Source organism: Hylobates moloch, unplaced genomic scaffold, assembly GCF_009828535.3.
Source record: "Hylobates moloch isolate HMO894 unplaced genomic scaffold, HMol_V3 SCAFFOLD_9, whole genome shotgun sequence".
Classification (NCBI taxonomy): domain Eukaryota; kingdom Metazoa; phylum Chordata; class Mammalia; order Primates; family Hylobatidae; genus Hylobates; species Hylobates moloch.
This window is the reverse complement of record NW_026652284.1, coordinates 6,042,058-6,063,579: the sequence shown is the minus strand read 5'-3', so window position 1 is coordinate 6,063,579 and position 21,522 is coordinate 6,042,058. Positions and strand designations below refer to the sequence as shown.

Below are 21,522 nucleotides of genomic sequence, written 5' to 3'. Positions count from 1 at the left end.
TTCTAGTCCAGGAAAAGCCCTAGGGAGTCCTGGCTTGATCTCTCAGGCCCCCGAGGACGCAGCCACGCCGCGTGCCACGGGTCCATTGGGAACACGAAGACAGACCCGCGTGGTCACCCCCACAGGGCTGCCTAGGCGCCGCGTCCCGCCCAAGGCCGCGCGGGGGCGCAAAGCGCAGGCGCACTCTTGCCGGGCGCGGACGGCTCCGGGCCGCCAGGAGCCGCTGTGTCGCAGCCGGGCTGGCCCGCGCCGTCCCTGACGCGGATCACGGCCCCTCTTGAGCACGGCCTTGCCGGTTTGGCGGGGTGAAAGGTTGCGAAGATGGCGACGGCCTTGAGCGAGGAGGAGCTGGACAATGAAGACTATTACTCGTTGCTGAACGTGCGCAGGGAGGTGAGGCCAGCGGCTGGACGCTCTGGGGGCTGAGGCCGAGCCTGGTGGTTCGGGAGGGCCGGGCTGGCGGCGGCCGCCCCACCCCCGCCACGGGAGGCTCGGGTCCGGCGGGGAGGCCGCGTGACCCCGGCTACGTGCACGCCAGCCGGCCGACGGAGCAGTCCCCACCGCCCAGACCCTCCTGCCGGCGGTGCCGGGGCCGGCCTCCGCCCCAGCTCCTGGAGGCCAGTGCGCCGCATGCACTGTGTCCGGGCAGGTCCAGAGGCCCCCGCACCCACAAGAGGAAATGGGGGCCCCGAGGAGGCCACCGTAGTGGGGTTCGCAGTCGTCTGAGACCCCGTCTCGCGCTCAGCCCACATACTCGTCCTGGCTGAGGGGCTGTGTCATCGCCCGCCGCCAGCAGGATGGCAAACTGAGCCTCACCCACCAAGGTCAAGGCCACTAGGGAACGTCTTTAGGGCTTTTTCTGGCCCCCGAGTCTTTCGTGGGGACGCCTTGCCTCTGAAGTGGGTCCAGCCTCAGAGGCACGCGTCTCGTGCCCTCTTTCATTCCCCTGGACCCCGCTGTCCAAAAATTGAAGGCAGAGCCTCCGGGACACAGACTCTCGGCTCGGAGGCTGCAGATTAGGAAGAAGCCCTAGGCCAGAAAAGAAGCGGTGCCCTAACAACAGCTTCAACATTCACACCAAGCACTTGTATCCTGTCTCCTCAACGAATAAAAGATAACATGAGGAGTCTCACATAGTCTGGCAGTGGTAGGGCCCCACTACACTCCTTTGTTCATGACTTGTCTGGAGTTGAGATAGGTGTGAAGGGCGAGAAGGCTTCCAGGGTCAGGTCATAAGGTGGATCAGTTTCTTTAAGCTGATGGGTCCAGACTTTTCAGCCCTGCCAGAGAATTCCTAATTCCATCTCTCAGGTTTTCCAGTGGTAATGAAAGCTAGCCAAGTTTGGCTATGCTAACCAAAGCGGGTTCAGTGTGTGTCGTCAGTAAATATTAGTCTATGTGATGTTAATAATACGAACTTTACCTTGTGTGGGACCACTATGCTGAATGAACTTTGTACTGTTATCTCATTTAATTCTGAAGATAGCTCAAGTAAGTATTATGATAGCCCTTGATTTACACTTGAGGAAACCAAGGCATAGAGAGATTAAGTAGTGTGTCTAAAGTCACACTACTAGAAAGTGCAAGAGCCTGAGCTCAACCCAGGCAGTCTGACTCTGGAGCCCAGCTTGTGAGCTCCGTGCTATTCTGTCACCTTACCTTACCAGTCCTTGGACTACAAAGCTGCTAGTTCTGATACTGTATCCTTGAGTGTCACATGCATCCGCCTGAAGAGACCACCAGACAGGCTTTATGTGAGCAATAAACCTTTTTAATCACCTGGGTGCATATGGGCTGAGTCCGAAAAGAGAGTCAGCAAAGGGTGGTGGGATTATCATTAGTTCTTATAGGTTTGGGATAGGCGGTGGAGTTAGGAGCAATTTTTTGTGGTCAGGAGGTGGATCTTACACAGTACATTCTCAAGGGCGGGGAGAATATTATTACAAAGTACCTTCTTAAGGGCGGAATATCACAAAGTACATTATCACAAGGGCGGGGAGCGTGTATTGTCATAAGGCCAATTGATCAGTTAGGGTGGGGCAGGAGCAAATCACCATGGTGGAATGTCTTCAGTTAAGGCAGGACCTGGCTATTTTCACTTCTTTTGTGGATCTTCAGTTGCTTCAGGCCATCTGGATGTATACATGCAGGTCATAGGGGATATGATGGCTTAGCTTGGGCTCAGAGGCTTGACACTGAGCACCTCATGAGAGAATCCCTCGAATGTATGGGCCATTGTACTATGAGAATGTCCAGTGAAATATCTTTGGGAATTGCAGATTTTGTTAGGCTGCCATAGGGCACCTGGGGGTTCTTGTTCCCATCAATCAACACTTTGGGCTAATCACTTCTTTTTTTCTTTTTTTTTTTTTAATTATACTTTAAGTTCCAGGATACATGTGCAGAACGTGCAGGTTTGTTACATAGGTACACGTGTGCCATGGTGGTTTGCTGCACCCATCAACCCGTCAACTAGGTTTTAATGGGCTAATCACTTATTTAGCCTTCAGTCTCTTTCCCTTTAAATGAAGATGTCTGGCTAGTTATTCTTTTTTTCCAGTTTTTAGAAGTCAAGCAATAAATGAAGCCAGCCTTTCTGAAATCATTCGTACTTAGTCTGGTTTGTCAGTAATTGAGCAGCCATTTATCAGGTGTACTGAACCGTAGGCAGCTGCTGCAGATGATCAAGCAGGTTTTAGCTGGAGTCCTAGGTGAACATTTTGTCCAAGGTATACCTTGAAACTGCTGAAACTGTAGAGCCTGTCATTGTTTTTGGACTTACGGGTGGGAGCCAAAGAAATTTTGTTTGTTTGTTTAGAGACAGGGTCTCGCTCTGTTGCCCAGGCTGAAGTGCAGAGGTGGATCATGGTGCACTGCAACCTTGACTTCCCCGGGCTCAGGTGCTCCCACCTCAGCCTCGCTAGTAGCTAGGACCACAGGCACATGCCACCATACCCAGCTAATTTTTGTATCTTTTGTAGAGACAGGGTCTCTCTGTGTTGCCCAGGTTGGTCTCCTGAGCTCAAGCGATCCTCCCACCTCTGCCTCCCAAAGTGCCGGGATTACAGGCATGAACCACCATGCCTGGCCAGGCCTGTTGCTGTTATTAGACTTAAGGATGAAGTATATATAAAAATATGTATATATTTTTATATAAATATATATATTTATATATATAATTAGACTTCACCCAGGCTGGAGTGCAGTGGTGCAGTCGTGGCTCATAGCAGCCTCGACCTTCCCTGGCTCAGGTGATCCTCCCACCTCAGCCACCAGAGTAGCTGGTATTACAGGCACACACCATCACACCCGGCTGATTTTTGTAGTTTTTGTAGAGACTGTCTCACCGTGTTGCCCAGGCTGGTCTCAAACTCCTGAGCTCAAGCAATCCGCCCATCTCAGCCTCCCAAAGTGCTGGGATTACAGGCATGAGCCACGGCACCAGCCAAGAAATATTTCTTAAAAAATTTTTTTTTTTTTTACTTCTCCCAATGAGTGAAGGCACTTTCCATATTTATGGCTATATGGCTATAGGTTAAATCCATATGAAACATGCCCCCTTGCAGAAGTCACTTTCTGTTGTCTTCATCAGCAAACTCCATGTTAAATGTCATACTCAGGTGTGGTATGCTGGTTTTCCGTCCCGGGATTCCACTAGAAGCTCTAAAGGTGATATCTGAACTTGATATTTACTGGAATTTTTTGTGTGAAATCAAACGTGAAGTTGAAATAACGTGATTTAGTTGGAAAAAGTCAGGGTAATCTTAAATCTTAATGTGTGGTTGGAAGAATATCTTAGTACCTGTTTGTGTGTTTGCTGTCAGTTTTAGAGTAGTTGCCATTTAAGTATAGCTGTGAGAGGCAAGGCCCTCTTCCCAATGATACTTCAAAGTACCTTCAAAAGAGTGTCCTCAAAACTCTCAATGTTCAGTAGAGTTCGGAGACTTTTCTTTAGAAATCTCAAATGGAAACAATTCCAGACAAAACCAGGGAATCTTACTTTAAAATTATAAGCATAGGCCGGGCGCGTGGCTCATGCCTGTAATCCAGCACTTTGGGAGGCCGAGACGGGCAGATCATGAGGTCAGGAGATCCAGACCATCCTGGCTAACACGGTGAAACCCCGTCTCTACTAAAAATACAAAAAAATTAGCCGGGTGCGGTGGTGGGCGCCTGTAGTCCCAGCTACTCGGGAGGCTGAGGCAGGAGAATGGCGTGAACCCAGGAGGCAGAGCTTGCAGTGAGCCGAGATTGCGCCACTGCACTCCAGCCTGGGCGACAGAGCGAGACTCCGTCTCAAAAAAAAAAAAAAAAAAAAAAATTATAAGCATGATAGAGGCATGTAATTGGATTAATATAGAAATGTCAAAAATCAGCTGAAGAATCTCCCTCTCCAGGTTTTGAACTTTAAAATATCCCCTTAAATTTGTGTTCTAGAGCAGGGGTCCTCAACCCCCTGGCCATGGACCAGTACTGGTCTGTGGCTTGTTAGGAATTGGGCCGCACAGCAGGAGGTGAGTGGCGGGCAAGCAAGCGGTTAGCATCGGGCAAGCAAGCGTTACCGCCTGAGCTCTGCCTGTCAGATTGGTGGTGGCATTAGGTTCTCATAGGAGCATGAACCCTATTGGGAACTGCACATGCAAGGGATCTAGATTAGGTGCTCTTTATGAGAATCTGACTAATGCCTGATAATCCCAGGTGGAACAGTTTCATTCCACTCCCACTAGTCTGTGGGAAAATTATCTTCCACGAAACCAGTCCCTGGTGCTAAAAGGTTGGAGACCCCGCTGTTGCCGCTGTTGGAGAGAGTGAGGCAGGCAGCTGGACAGGACCCCCCGTCCTCCTATGACAAGACCCATGATCTTTAATGATTCTCCTTCTAGATTTCCTGTTTGCAGAGCAGGGCCATCATCTGTCATGCCTGCCTCACATTGAGAGGAGGGAGTAATTTATCATTAACTGGGCACACCAAAACCAGACTGGTTTTCTGGTTTAGTGTTAGATGCATCATCTGGTGCCTAAAATCTAACTCCTCTGAGATTTCCAGGATGATTTTCCAAAATTTATTTGGAGAAAGGATGCCTTAACTATAAGTCAGAGTTAAATTTACCTGATCCATTAATTAGGAACTTAATTGACACATTTCAAACCTAATTTATTCCCAAGACAAATGGCTGCAGTTCTAACTTTATCAATGTCTTTGAAAGAATTTCATTTTTGCAGTGTTTATAACCTGTTTGAAGATCTCTGGTCCCAATTGTTTTAACCTTAAGGAGCCATCCTCCTTTTCAAGTTTTAAACACTTTTGGAAAAACACAGTTAAGTAAAAAATGAAGTTGTTAATAAGGTTTTTTTCTTGCAGTCCATGTATGGAGGTCAGTGTTCTGAGATCTTCATCCTTCCAGAACAGCCATGAAACTAGAAGTACAAAAGTATCACCTACCAGTAAAATGTTTACCCCAAGTCCCTGCATTTTCATTCCTTCTCTGATACAGAGTAGATCATTATTTTCACAATTTTGTGTTGTCTGGGTTTCTTTAGCTGCAGGTTACAGCCACAGAGTAAGGCCCACCAGTTGAGTTTGAACTGCAGATTGAAAGAAAGGGCTAGAAGAGTAGAGGAAGGTCCCCTGGTCGCTCTCGAGATTGTCCTAGAGTCAAAGTCATCCACAAAGAAGGAGGCAGCAGACCCTCCAATCAGGACCACTGACTCAGCCATCTGCAGAAATTGATGTGTAAAAGGCTCAGCTGTGCCAATTTGAGCCACTCAAATCCCTAAAGCAGTGAGGCAGTGTGTGTTTATGCATTTACTGCTTTCTTATCAAACCTCATGATGGGCAGTTAATTTTGTCTTAATAAGAGAAATAAAGATGGCTCTGAAAAGGTCAGTTCCTTCATTTTCCATCTACTACATTATGTTAAAGTTTGATATTTATAATGACTCCAGTTAAATATGTGCCTTAGGCACATAGAGTTAAGCCTCGGTTGTCCAAAAACAACTTATCCAGATGTCTGCATTCCGTAGGGTGTTCTGTAAGCCAAGAGGCTGAGGAGCAAGAATTTCAGCCCATTGCTGCCTGCCTCTTGTGTGACCTTCAACGAGTCATTTAACCTCAGCCTCTACTTACCTGCAGAATGGAGGCACCAGTACTTCTTAGTTAACAATGGGATAGAGGGAGGCCACCATGCAGGGCTTTGCAGTGGGAGTCCAGTATTCAAATCCCATTTTACTCTTCTGGAAGTTCTATGCTTCAAGGCTAGTAATTTAACCTTTCTGCTTCTCAAGTTCTTTTTTTTTTTTTTTTTTTTTTTTGAGATGGAGTCTCACACTGTCACCCTGGCTGGAGTGCAATGGCGCCATCTCAGCTCACTGCAACCTCCACCTCCTGGGTTCACACAATTCTCCTGCCTCAGCCTCCCGAGTAGCTGGGATTACAGGTACACACCACCACACCCGGCTAATTTTTTGGTTTTTTTTTTTAGTAGAGATAGGGTTTCACTATGTTGGCCAGACTGGTCTCAAACTCCTGACCTTGTGATCCATCCGCCTCAGCCTCCCAAAGTGCTGGGATTACAGGCGTGAGCCACTGCGCCTGGCCATTAGTTTCTTTAATGTTGGAGTGTAGGTAACAGGCAATAATGTCTTAAGCACTTACTGTAGGCCAGGATGACCCGTGTGGTGTGTGCGTTGCTGGGTGCTGAGGATGTATATAAAGTGCCTGTTATAAGTAGGTATTTAGTTAATACATATTGTTATTTCTTGGATTTTGATAAGTTTGAAGTTTTGCTTATTTTAAAAAAAGACATAAGGATTGGGGAGGTGCTCACACCTGTAATTCCAGCACCTTAGGAGGCTAAGGCAGGAGGATAGCTTGAGGCCAGGAGTTTGAGACCAGCCTGGGTGACATAACATAGCAAGAACCCATCTTTAATTAAAATTTTTTTTTTTTTGAGGCCCAGTCTCGCTCTGTCACCCAGGCTGGAGCGCAGTGGCGCAATCTCAGCTCATTGCAAGCGCCGCCACCTGGGTTCACGCCATTCTCCTGCCTCAGCCTCCCGAGTAGCCAGGACTACAGGCGCCTGCCACCACACCCAGCTAATTTTTGTTTGTTTGAGATGGAGTCTCGCTCTGTCGCCCAGGCTGGAGTGCAGTGGCGCGATCTCAGCTCATTGCAAGCTCCGGCTCCCGGGTTCACGCCATTCTCCTGCCTCAGCCTGCCTCCCGAGTAGCTGGGACTACGGGCGCCCACCATCATGCCTGGCTAATTTTTTTTTTTTTTTCCTTTTTTTAGTAGAGACGGGGTTTCACCGTGTTAGCCAGGATGGTCTCAATCTCCTGACCTTATGATCTGCCCGCCTCAGCCTCCCGAAGTGCTGAGATTATAGGTGTGAGCCACCGTGCCCAGCCAAAAAAAATTTGTTTTAATTAGCCGGGCATGGTGGCATGCGCTGTAACCTATAGTCCAGCCTAAGGTGGAAGTGCAACCGAAAAGCAGATTAGTTGTTTACCGCATGCAGAGTCCAGTTAACAAGAGTGAGGCGCATACAAAGCCAGTCAATTTACTCCGAAGCCAGCTTGGGGAAGGGGCACGATGTCCTGCTGTACCGCTTCACTTTTGGAGCAGAAAGCGGGCACTTTTATAAGGTATAGGAGGAAATGAGCAAGGGCAGGGGTCCCCCTGCTATCTGGGTACTTTTTCTACTTGGCAATTGAGTTGGCACCTTCCTGGACAGAAATAAGTAAAAGTGGCCATGGGGACATGATTTGGTCTGCAAATCCACTGTCAAGAGAACTGTCTTGGAGCACAGTTAGATGAACTTGCCCCATAGAGGATGTCTGGTGAGGGGGAGGGGAAAGGTTATATTTGCATTTCTAAAGGGCTAAGTAGGAAACAGGGTATGGGGAAAGGGGGAGAGTAGAAAATAATTAAACTATCTCTTAGAAAAATGGGACTGGGCATGGTGGCTCATGCCTGTAATCCCAGCACTTTGGGAGGCCGAGGCCAGCGGATCACTTGAGGTCAGGAGTTCAAGGCCCACCTGGCCAGCATGGTGAAACCCCATCTCTACTAAAAATACAAAACTTAGCCAGACTTGATGGCGGGTGCCTGTAATCCCAGCTACTCATAAGGCTGAGGCAGGAGAATCTCTGCTGGGAGGTGGAGGTTGCAGTGAGCAGAGATCGCACCACTGTGCTCCAGCCTGGGCAACAGAGTGAGAGTGTATCTCAAAAAAAAAAGAAAAATGGGGGTACTTGGTTACGGGAGGATTGCTTGAACCCGGAAGTTTGGGGCTGCAGTGAGCTACAGTCACACCACCACACTCTAGGCTGGGCAACAGAGCAAGACTCTGTCTATAAAAAGCGAGACTCCGTCTATAAAAATAATAATAATAAAAGGCTGGGCGTGGTGGCTCATGCCTGTAATCCCAGCACTTTGGGAGGCCGAGGCGGGTAGATCACGAGGTCAGGAGTTCGAGACCAGCCTGGCCAACATGGTGAAATCCTGTCTCTACTAAAAATACAAAAATTAGTCAGGTGTGGTGGCAGGTGCCTGTAATCGCAGCTACTCGGGAGGCTGAGGCAAGAGAATTGCTTGAACCCGGGAGATGGAGTTTGCAGTGAAGCAAGATCGCACCACTGCACGCCAGCCTGGGCGACAGAGCAAGAATCCATCTAAACAATAATATAATAATAAATAAATTTAAAAATGTGAAAGACATAGGTGTACGTAGAAAGCCTTGGTATGCTTCATCCTGGCTAAGGATGAACTTTGCTATCCACTTGTAATATTACTAAAAATTACAGTGCTAGAATGTATGCTAAGCATTAGTTTATGAAATTCCTGAGGTTGGGCATGGTGGCTCATGCCTGTAATCCCAACGCTTTGGGAGGCGGAGGCGGGCAGATCACCTGAGGTCAGGAGTTTGAGACCAGCCTTGTTAACATGGCGAAACCCTGTCTCTACTAAAAATACAAAAAAAAAATTTAGTCGGGCATGGTGATGCTCGCCTGTAATTCCAGCTACTCAGGAGGCTGAGACAGGAGAATTGCTCAAACCCAGGAGGTGGAGGTTGCAGTGAGCCGAGATTGTGCCACTGTACTCCAGCCTGGGCAACAGAGCAAGACTCTGTCAAAGAAAAAAAAAAAAGAGGCTGAGCACGGTGGCTCACGCCGGTAATCCCAGCACTTTGGGAGGCTGAGGCGGGCAGATCACCTGAGGTCGGGAGTTTGAGACCAGGCTGACCAACATGGAGAAACCCCATCTCTACTAAAAATACAAGGCAGGAGATTCACTTGAACCCGGGAGGCAGAGGCTGTGGTGAGCCAAGATCGTGCCATTGCCCTCCACCTTGGGCAACAAGAGCGAAACTCCATCTCAAAAATTCCTGAAGCATTTTTTACTTTCTGTTCAAAACACTGAGTTTGTTCTTTTTAAAAGACAGTGATCGCTCTGAACTGGTGCTTCCTGGAAAGTTGACATTTGGGATAGGGAGCTTTCCTGGAAGGTGGGGCTAAGCATGGGAGTAGGGTGCAGGCTCAAGGATAACCTTTTTTGGGTGTCTGGGGTAAAGATAGGATAGTTGTGAGCCAAGCAGAGAGGAGGCAGAGCTGGGGGCAGGGGTGGGCTCAAGAGGGTGCCCAGGAAGTGGAGTTTAGAGAAGCTGCCTGTGTGCGGGGAGGGAGCTGTTGAGGATGCCCCACCACTTCCAGTGTCATCTCATAATGTGATTGGCAAACGTGAGGTTACATTTTACAATGTGTTTCTTTAATGATCTATAAGCCAGTTATTTTCTGCTTTGGGCATTTCAAACAATTGCTTCTCGAAATGTTAATGCTCTAATTTTGCATTATCTACCAAAACACCTCTTTTATTTTCTTTCTTAAAGAGAATTCAATGGAAAACTTTTGTATTTGCTGTGGATTTAGTAATAAAACAATGGAAAATAAAATAGGGGACATGAGAGCAACATGCTTTGCTTGGCTATAGAATTTTAGTGTCTGCTTTTTATTAACCTTTCATTTTAATTTTACTTATTTACACCTTTGTTTAAGAAAGGATGTAAGACAACAGATGAATAAATAAAATAGCATATATTTTTTAAAGGAGACACACATTTCTTAAAAAGAAGACAATTGAGAACATTGCTGCTTTATTACCACTGTTACGGCATATGCCTGGTACAGATCGCAGTCCCTGGAAGGAGCTTGCAGCTTGGAGAGGAACCTCCTTCGAGATGAAAATCTGACAGCTGGATTCCTGTTTGGCTCATGGACTGTTGGAACCACTTCTGCATGTTTTGAGTGTGCAGCCTACCCTCCCTAGCTGACAGGAGCCAGAAAATTCTTCAGCAGTAAAATGCCAAGCCAATAGAGATCAACCACAAGAAGTCTGCATGAGTAGGCAGGGTGTAACAGATGAACATGGATGACAGAAGGTATAAGGTCAGGCTTTTAGGGAGAAATAAGCCGATTTCTTACTGTTAAGATAGGATCTGAGCCATCAATTTTGGTGCATCTCTGGAGCTTGTTTCTAGAGACTGGGGCCTTTTTATTTTCTATTCGTCTCAAGGGCAACAAATAAATAGGGAAGAGTAATGAAAATCAAGTTGTACAATGGTAGCAAAAGATTTCCTGAGCCCTTGGAATGACCTCGGATTGGGAGTCAGGATTTTTGCTCCTTGGGCCCATTTGTTCTTGAATTCCGTGATCGTAGCTGAGATGTGTGCTGCAGGACCCGACTCCTCCTCTGCCCCGTAAACCTTACAGGTGATGTGCTTCCTGCCTTTTTTTTTTTTTCAGTATTTGGGATTCTGTTGTTACTAATTGTGTAACCTTTTTTTCAAATTTATATTGCCATCTTGGAGGTATTGTGTTCTGTGAGTTTTGTAAGTGTTTTCCTTAACTCTGTGTTAAGTAGAACTCACTTAAGTTTCAAAAATTATTCCTATTTGTAGAAACATTTTAGAATTGTTTTATCTGTCTCTTTGTTCAGCTTTTCTGACTCATTTGTGATTTGATTATTTCTCTGCTAAGCTCTTTCCAAAGTGAAACCTAAAATGGCTGTAGGAGCCAAACTTCCAAAATCAGTGTAGGTCAGCCTGACCTCTGTCCTCAACAAAGATGTGATAGAATTCAGGATTTTTGTTTGTTTGCACCATTCTCCTGCCTCAGCCTCCCGAGTAGCTGGGACTACAGGCGCCTGCCACCACGCCCGGCTAATTTTTTGTATTTTTAATAGAGACGGGGTTTCGCTGTGGTAGCCAGGATGGTCTCGATCTCCTGACCTCGTGATCTGCCCATCTCAGGCTCCCAAAGTGCTGGGATTACAGGCGTGAGCCACCACGCCCAGGCAATTCAGGGGTTTTAAGTGAAGGACAACTGAAATCACCTAGCCCACCCCTTGCGTGTTTAAGCATCAAGGAGCATTCATTGGTGATGATTTGAATGTCCTGGGACAGTGGTGGAGCTTCAAAAGGGGTCATTGTGAAGATAGAGAGCGCAGCCGCAGGAGTCAGATCTGAGTTTGAGTTTCTAGCAGGTTTTGTGGGAGGCAAATTACCTAACCTGTCTGAGCCTGTTCGTCCATAAAATCCAGACAGTTTTACTGTTGTAGAGCTTTTGTGGGAATGAAGTGAGAGTGCATGGAAATGCTTGACATACGACTGTCACATGAATGCTGTGTATTTCTATTAGTGTCATGAGCATAGCCATTAATAAGGAAGGCTCTTATTGGTTAGTTATATAATTTTCATGAATCCTTGATCTGGTATATATATATATATATATTGTAAATGCTTCTTCCCTCTCTCTATGTTGCCATTCACTTTCATGAACTGAAGTTTGGTTTGAGTTAAGCTATACATTATTAGTTTCTAACCATCTTTCGGGTTAGGGGTCCATAACCAAATAAACTCCTCCTCCATCTTCAATAAGTCACTTGATCTTTCTGATCCTCGGGATTTTTATCTGTAAAATGGGAGTCTGATACCAACCTCAAGGCATTTTGAGTATTAAAGTATTAAATGAGGAAATAGTGGAATTATTTTGTTAGCTGTAAATCTGTATAAATGCATTTGTGACAACATTGACAAGCCTTTAAAGCTCTGTGATGCTTCTCGGTCCTTCTTTTTCACCTTGCCAGTTGCACGTTCCCTGTCCTCCTTACATAGCCCTTTCTCCAGGTTCAGTCCTCACCTCCTTGGATTGTTTTTTTGTTTGTTTGTGTTTGTTTTTGTTTTTGTTTGATGGAGTTTCGCTCTTGTTGCCCAGGCTGGAGTGCAATGGTGCAATCTCAGCTCACCACAACATCCACCTCCTGGGTTCAAGCAATTCTCCTGCCTCAGCCTCCTAAGTAGCATGCGCCACCATGCCTGGCTATTTTTTTGTATTTTTACCGGAGACGGGGTTTCTCCATGTTGGTCAGGCTGGTCTGGAACTCCCAACCTCAGGTGATCCGCTCGCCTCAGCATCCCAAAGTGCTGGGATTACAGGCCTGAGCCCCCTTTTTAAGTCTGTTGCTTCAACCCCGCATCTCTATCAGCCTTCTGGACATCACGCCACCTAGGTGTTCAAATTCACTTCTGCCCCAAGCCTGACTACCTCCCAATTTCTCCCTAACCCATATTGGAGCCAAAACCCTGGAATGCTCATTGATTCTTCTCCATTTCACATTCAGTAACTGTCCCGTAGATCCGTGAATCCTCTAGGACTTCAGCAGACTCTGATCCTTCATTTCTGTTTCAGCTTCCAGACTGCTAGCCGCAGAACCTCAGCCTTGAATTTCTGCTGCTGTTTCCTTTAGATCTCTCTGGTTTTGTTTTTTGTTTGTTTGTTTGTTGCCTGTTTCAGTCAAGCTGTACCAAATTAATCTTAACAAATAATACTGGTGACATTATTTCTCTACCCAGAAACCTTGTATCACTTCGTCTTATTTCTTGGGTCAGGGTCAAACTCCATGGCTCCATTTTTAAAGCCCTGTATAAATTAGATGTTTTGTGTATTTTCTGGCTACTTTGTGGTGATGTTCTGCCCTCTTCCACTGCAGAGGAAGCACCGTGTGGTCAGGGGCCGTGGCTGTCTGAGTCACCATTATGTCCCCTGCACAGTGCCAGTCACATAATGGTACTTAACAAATGTTTGCTGAATACATTGAGTAGACAGATGGGTGTCCAAATTAGTTTCTTACCTGCTTCCTGCCTTCTTATGCCCCTTTACGCCTGCTGGTTTGGTCAGTCTTCTGTGTTTCTGTCCCCAACACCGGCCTGTTTCCTCGGGGTGTTATTTTCCCCTGAAATGCCGCAGCCCATCCTGGATACCCAAAGCAAATCAGAGTCCACCTTTGTGTTCTCATTGGGGTCTCACCCTCCATGAAGTTTTCTTTGCATTCTGACTTCCGTGAACTTCTTTCTGCATCATTAATGTTAGCATTCCTGTTTTATATTGTTTAGTTAAATCCATGTTTACATGGAGTTTTTTGGGGGGGTGGGGAATAGGAAATAGACAGGGATCTATGTGTAATTTCTTTGAGCTACGGACCATATTGTATTTCTTTTGTGCCCCTAGTGGTTTCTAAAGCCGGTTGACATTCAGTAAACTTACTGATTGAAGTGATAAGTATTTGCTAACGACATACTCACCAGACAAGACAACTGGTATTCTTGAGGAATACATTGCAATTTTAGCAATCAAATTATAGAGGAACTTATTATTGGAAGGAATTTATTTGTTGTTAATTTGGTAAATCTAAGTCAGGTACAAGAGGAGGAGAGCAAATTCAAACATAGGCCTTTATGCTCAGGCCCCAGAGTGAGTCCAGGCCTATGGAGACCCAGTCCAGGGCTGAATAGCATGCCAGAAGATGAAACAACCGCTTTTCCCTTTTGCTGGGCTTGTCCTTTTCATCTGGCAGATATTGATTATCTTCCTCTCATGTTTCTTATTGAGGTGGGAAAAGGTTACTTTATCATCTTTTGCACTACCACCACTAATGACATTTGTAAAAGAAAATAAGTTTCAGATGGATCAGATATATTTTTGAATGGTATTTGGTTGGGTTTTTTTTTGTCAATTAAATGGAGCTGCATTTTTACCGTAGATATAGGTTAGTCTCACGTTAAATCCTGTTCTACTTGCATTGTTCCTGTGGAGATCAGTCAGACAGAATGAGTTACTCCAGTCTACACAGTGCTTGATGTTGTAGTATGATTCCAAATACATCACTGGGGTTTATTTCTGTTTGAGAATGAATCCCGTATTTCCAGACTTTCCAGAGGTATTCTACATGTGAATGAAAATGAGAGAAGGGGGGTTTTGAGCAGGAAAAATGCCATCAGAATATGGTGGAGCTGGAAATAAAAGGACTGTGGCCGGGCCCAGTGGCTCAGGCGTGTAATCTCAGCACTTTGGGAGGCCAAGGCAGGTGGATCACAAGGTCAGGAGATTGAGACCATCCTGGCTAACACGGTGAAACCCCGTCTCTACTAACAAATACAAAAAATTAGCCGGGCATGGTGGTGGGCACCTGTAGTCCCAGCTACTCAAGAGGCTGAGGCAAGAGAATGGCGTGAACCCAGGAGGCGGAGCTTGCAGTGAGCCGAGATCATGCCACTGCACTCCAGCCTGGGCGACAGAGCGAGACTCTGTCTCAAAAAAAGAAAAAAAAAAAAGAGGGACTGTATGGTGTAAAGCCTCAGGCCATATGGTTGGAACCTTTACAAAATGAAATAGGGAATTTTTTTTTTTACCAAGTCCAGTTAAGTGGTTGCTTTTTAATGCCTGATAAGTAAGTGGCTTGGTCTCTTAGTATAATCAGTATCTACTAAATGACACCAAATAATATGTGACACCCTTTCTCTCCATAGAACAGCTCTTACTCAGCACAAAGCACCCATGCTGTCTTGGTGTTAATTAGCTCTGAAATCTGCTTTTCTTTTAAAGTGTATAAGCACCAACTATCATAATAAACACTGCAGGTTTTTGTGAGCTGATGCAGTTTCTTTCCGTCAGATTATTGGGGAACATATGGACAGTAATGAATCTTCAGTTGTGGTAATCAGGCAAACCTCCCAAAATCCAGTAGAATATAGTTTGTGGAGCCTTGGTTGGTGAAATTTAGTAATACAGATACATCGCCTGGAAGTTCGAGTTTGAAAATATAGGCTAAAGCAACAAAAAACCTGGTGGCTTTAGTATTCCCAAAGTGAATATAAATATGAGGTATTATTAAGTTGTTATTTGCATGCTGTATTCAGTCTTCAGAGTATCAAATTAAATATCATCATCATGGTAGGTATAAGTACCGTTCACCCAATGTGGTTGGTTCTTTGCTTGCCCAGCACATGGTAGGACTGCACTTGCTAGTGTCCTTGTGGTCAAGCAAGACCTTGGGACTAGTTCTAGCTGGTGATGTCAGTGGAAGTGAAGTGTGTCACTTCTAGGTCCAAACATTTAAATGCCAGTGTGAGCCAGGGAGCCTGCTCTCCCCTCTGCCTTGGTGATTGGCACAGGATGACTGCTCTGTCATCCTGGGACCTGAAGACATTGCCAAACCTTACTAGCTGGCCTCAGATGGACATGTAAAGTGAGAGAGAAATAAGCCATTGAAATTTTTGGATTGTTTGTTACTGCAGTATCGTCTAGCCCAGCAGTTATCAAGCTTTTTGGTGTTAGGATTCCTTTACATTCTTAAGTTATTCCTTATATTCTCAAGTTATTTGGTGTTAGGATTCCTTTACATTCTTAAGTTACTAAGAATTACATTCTTAAGTTATTACATTCTTAAGTTATTCTTAAGTTATTCCTTTACATTCTTAATGTTATCCTTTACATTCTTAAGTTATTAAGTTATTGAGGATCCCAAAGAGCTTTTGTTTATGTGAATTATAGCTATTGATATTTAGTCAGAAATTAAAACTGAATAATTGCTAAAATATTGTTGTAAAACAAGACAAATACAAATGTATTTCAGTAGAAGCACAAGGAAAACGTTTAAGGATTTAAAATGACTGTATTGGACAATAATAAGGTTATAGATACACAGACATCACAGCAGATATAACCAACGATAGCACAGTCAAGGAACTGAGAGCTAATTGAGTTAATCTCAAAACTCTTGTATTTATACCAACCTTAGAAATTTCTAGAAAACATAAGACACGTACACACATTCCATTAAACATCAGAACAATGATATTGTAACTAAAAGTTCTCTGAAAGATAATTTGGAAAAAAGAGATTTTACTCCAGTGAATACTTTGCAAACCGGGGAAACCCAGCCTCCAGTATAAAACAAAGGTGGGTTCCAGAGAACAAAAGGAAAACTCAGGTTTTATAGCCAAAGTTCCTGCCTGGGTTCCCAATCAGGTCCATTTATGTAAATGAAGGATTGAAACTTGCTTAGCTCTGATTGGTTGATACAGGTGAGTCCTGATTGGCTGGGGCAGATGAACTCGGATTGATTGAGGTGGGTGAGTTCCAAAGATAAAAAGATGTGGATTTTGGAAAACTCTGTGTGACTTCTAGTCAGCAAAAGGCCACCTGACTATTTTAAATTTAGGTATCTCAGGATCCATCTTGAAGGATTGCCTCTTTTAGGCTCACGTTTGTTCCCATGATCATCACACGTCCTGTAACCTCAAGATTCCACTGTACACTCAAGAAGGGATGAGAGTGCAAAAGGCAAATAACAGCTTCGTGTTATTAGAAAAATAGTTTTGACTTTGTGGATCCCTGAAGGGGTCTCAGAGATTCCTGGGATGCCCCAGACCACACTTTGAGAACCACTGATCTAGCCTGTCCTAACCAAGTGCAATCGTGGTACAGACATATTATCCAGACATGTTTTAACTTACTTTGCCTTAGCCTCCTGAGGTGCTAGAAGTACACCTGGATAATTAAAAAAAATTTTTTTTTAAAATCTTGCTATGTTGTTCAAGCTGGTCTTGAACTCCTGGCCTCAAGCGATCCTCCCACCTTGGGATACCAAAGTGCTGGGATTACTGTACTGGTGTGAGCCATTGCACCCAGCCCTGTTATTGATTTCTGACTTCATCCTCTTGTGATAAGAGAAGATATTTTGTATGATGTCAGTCTTTAAAGTCTATTGAGACTTAATTTGGGGCCTAACATATAGTCTATCCAGAAAATATAACCAGGTGATTGAGATGATGAAAGATTATAGGCTTAAAGTATGATACATTTCTTAATTTTTATTACAGAATTTTAGGATAAGAATGTGCCTTTAGATATCATTCTTAATGATAATCTCATTGCATTTTGAAATAACAGTATTTCTATGAGAGTGAAAGAGGTTCTCATTTATGAAATATCGAACCAGTGACCTTAGATTCAGTTTTAATGAAAGGACCAATCTAACCTTTTATTGAATGTGATATTTATTAAAAATGAAACATCTTATTTACATTACTTAATCAATAGCATATTAAGCCATTTATTAATAAGATTAAAGAATGTCTTACAGAGTAGATATTCTACTCTCTTGTCATCTAGTTTAATTTTAATAACCAGGAAATAGCAGTCTGAGAGTCAGTCAAATCTGTCTAATCCAGTACTTGTAACTTTATGAGATACAGAAAAGGACAATTAAAATTTGCAGAAAGAAAATAATCTGTGACTGGGCGCAGTGGCTCACGCCTGTAATCCCAGCACTTTGAGAGGCCGAGGCGGGCAGATCACCTGAGGTCAGGAGTTCAAGACCAGCCTGGCCAACACGATGAAATCCCATCTCTATAAAAAATACAAACAAGCTGGGCGTGGTGGCTCACGCTTGTAATCCCAGCACTGTGGGAGGCCGAGGCGGGCGGATCACGAGGTCAGGAGATCGAGACCACGGTGAAACCCCGTCTCTACTAAAAATACAAAAAAAATTAGCCGGGCGTGGTGGCGGGCGCCTGTAGTCCCAGCTACTCGGAGAGGCTGAGGCAGGAGAATGGCGTGAACCCAGGAGGCGGAGCTTGCAGTGAGCTGAGATTGCATCACTGCACTCCAGCCTGGGCGACAGAGTGAGACTCCGTCTCAAAAAAAAAAAAAAAAGAAAAAAAATACAAACAATTAGCTGGGCGTGGTGGTGTGCGCCTGTAGTCCCAGCTACTTGGGAGGCTGAGGCAGGAGAATTACTTGAACCCAGGAGGCGGAGGCTGCAGTGAGCCGAGATCACAGCACTGCACTCCAGCCTGGGTGGCAGAGTGAAACTCCATCTCAAAAAAAAAAAAGAAAATAATTTGTAATGGCCATGTGGGAAAAAAAATAAGCCCCTTTTACATCATCACATAAGTAAACCTACCTGGAAAAGATTATTTTCCCATGATTTATGTTTGAAACACCAGGGTTTGGTACAGGTAGCATATTGATAAGTGTAGCAAGAAATGCATTTAAAGTTGGGAGGAAAACAACACTACATCAAGAAGAAGAAAAAGGAGAAAATGCAGAGATGGAAATATGGAGGCCCACCTCTTCTAGAGAACCTTGTATTTTTATAGAAATAGAATATACATGCAGAAAAGTGGTCATCTCCTGGGTATACAGCACAATGAATTTTCTCAAGCAGGACTACTTCATGAATGAATGTTTCCGTTATCCATGCACCAGGGCAGTGCCCTCTGAATTGTTCCAGTTTCAGTACTCCTGTTGCCAAAAAGATACCACAACTGAATTGTGATGATGGTAATAACAAAAGTGGTTATGGTCCTAGTATGAGCTGGACATTGTTAAGCACTCGTGCTTGTATTATCTCAATTATGCCTCACAAAGACTCAGAAAGAAGCACTGTTGTCCACAGTTTGCAGGTGAGGAAACAGAAAGGGGCTTAAAGGAGCTATAATTCCTAAGTTTTTGCTGTGTGTTGGGCACTATGTGAAGCACTTCATAGTCACTGTCTGATTTCATTCTCACACTGTCCCTGCAAGGGTTGTCATCCCCTTTTATGGAGGAGAAGACTAAAGGCCAGAAATCTCACTTGCCATGGTCACAAAGCTTGGAAGTGACAGATCCTGCATCCGAACATGGGCCGTTTGACTGCCACACCTGCATTCTGAACCAGCAGAATGGAAGGCTGTGTTGCCCCAGAGCGAACCACATGGGCATGGCTGGAAGACAGGCAGCTAGCCCCTGTTTGGCAGTGCCATCCCTGAAGTCTGCACCAAAGGGAAGTTGGGAGAAAGAGATTTGCCATGGAGTGGGGTCTCACCAATTCTCAGAGGCCAGGAGCTGCTCATTCCGCAAGATCCTTGACCCTATTCTGACAGAGTAGTTCATGGAACCTTCAAGGAGCTCCCGATTTAAAATGGCATACAGCAGAGTTGCCTCTCTCCAAACCAGCGGGAAGCTCTCTGTGGCCTGCTTTAAAGGGCAGCCTGAATGGCTTGGGTCTAGCTAGTTTTTTTCCCCCTATGTTACCCAGGCTGGAGTGCAGCGGTGCAATCATAGCTCACTGCAACCTCAGCCTCCCCAGGCTCAAGTGATCCTCCCACCTCAGCCTTCCAGGTAGGACCACAGGCAAGCACCTCCATGCCCAGCTAAGTTTTGTATTTTTGGTAGATACAGGGTTTCGCCATGTTACCCAGTCTAGTCTTGAACTTGTGGGCTCAAGCAGTCTGCTCACCTCCGCCTCCCAAAGTGCTAGGTCTACACGGGTGAACCACTGTGTCCGGCCTTGTTTCTTTTCTGGATAGCAGAATCCAGTAAAGTTAGAGCCAGAAGGCTCCTGGAGGTCACCGACGCCATCACCTACTCCTCAGACGAAGCCGGTCTGAGCCTGGTCTAGGGCTGAGGAGATGGGCTTGAGGGAGCAGAACCTGGGCCCCAGCACCGCTGCCCCCTCAGGCACGTGGGACCGATGGACCAATGTCCTCTGCACGTCTTTCCAGTCACGTTTATTGTCTTCCTCTTGGAGTCCTTCAGAATTCCTTGTTTAGAACACCTGGTAAACTCACACAAATGCCTTGGCTTTCTAGCATCTGAATAACTTAATCCTGTAGAAAATATTTAGATTCCAGGCCAAAAATTATTACTAAAGTACAGTAAAATTGTACTTTTTTTGCTGGTGAAGAAGCTCATTAGTCCTGGGACTGAAAGATATTGAAAAATTGTGGAAGTAACAGAGAATAGAGAGTCATCTTTTTTTTTTTTTTTTTTTGGAAATTATGGTCCCAGGACGAACTATGTCTCTGTGACCTCTTTCTTTGAGGATCTGTGTTCTAGGCCCTCGTCCTAGAGGACTGTCAATCCTCACATCCCCTCCTGGGACCTGGGCCTATTCTTCTGTTCAGTTGGCAGATTTTGGGGGCCCCTCTAGCATGTTGTCAGTGACCCGAAAATGTGCTTCAGTTGTCAAAATGGTGGGGATACGTCCCCAAATCAAATGTTCTTTAACTAATATACCAAAGGGTAGAACTGCCCATCCAATACCACCCCTGATAGGCCAAAATAGCCTCTAGAATCAAACATAACACTTCCCAAAAGCAGACCTGCGGGGCCAGCCACATAGCCCGCTCAGTGTCCCAAGGCCTCTGAGGGGCCCTGTGTAGAGACCCTCTTGGTGGCTGTGAGGCAGGCCACAGTGAATGCGGGTTTGCCCCGGTGGCACCAGCCCCCCACTGTGGTTAAAGCACACCAGAGCCCGTCTGCCTTGTGCCGTCCTTTCAGATGTCCTGGGTAGAAGAATTGAAGAGTTGATGCCTTTGGTTTTTAGGGGGGTCTGGGGATTTTGGGGAGAGTTGGTTACTATAGGTTAGGGAAGCATTTCTGCCACTGAATGTGCTGCCTTCTGGAATTAGAGGTTGCATTCGAGTGCATGTGGGCCTTACAAGTTTGTCTTTGAATTTCAAGGATTCATGTTTGTTATGTCATTAAATTGATGTCATTTCTGTCTAATGGTATATAGCTTTTCTTTGCCTGAACCTATTCTGTTGAGAGTGCCTTGGCATGATTTACTTCAGATAAGTTAAAGAGTTAGCAGGTCTCTGTGACATTTTTGTTTCACCTCAGAGCACACTGAGCCATTCCAGAGACCCAAATGTTCATTCATCAGATAGCAGCACTTCCCAGCAAAACCCAGTCCCTGTTGATGTACGTAATTGATCACTTTATTAACTGGCAAAAAAGAAGCCTTGTTGAGGTAATAAACCTAACTTCATTACATCCTGGATGTCGAGAGCAAACACATTGGGACATGGCTGATGGGTTCCCATTTCAAGGCTGATTCTGATAATGATCAACGTTTAAGTAGCATTGATTGTTCTCTAATTGAATTTTTCTTTCTTTAGGCCTCTTCTGAAGAGCTGAAAGCTGCCTACCGGAGGCTGTGTATGCTCTACCATCCAGACAAGCACAGAGACCCAGAGCTCAAGTCACAGGCGGAACGACTGTTTAACCTTGTTCACCAGGCTTATGAAGGTCAGTGGAGGGCTGGACTTTGTAGAAACATCCTGGTAGCAGATATTCAATTTTTAGGAGATATGATTTGTAGAGGACAGAAAAAGAGAGTCCTTAGAGGTATATAAAACA

General features: G+C 45.1%; 1 protein-coding gene across 1 annotated transcript in view; it reads left to right on the top strand.

Annotated features, from left to right (window-relative positions):
• Nucleotides 1-252: 252 nt before the first annotated feature.
• DNAJC11 (DnaJ heat shock protein family (Hsp40) member C11) overlaps nt 253-21,522 on the top strand; it is a 73,074-nt gene continuing 51,804 nt past the window's right edge. The window contains exons 1-2 of the mRNA XM_032758766.2: nt 253-393; nt 21,282-21,411. Of these exons, the coding sequence (XP_032614657.1) occupies nt 322-393; nt 21,282-21,411 (202 nt within the window). The 5' untranslated portion in view covers nt 253-321. The remainder of the gene's footprint in view (nt 394-21,281; nt 21,412-21,522) is intronic.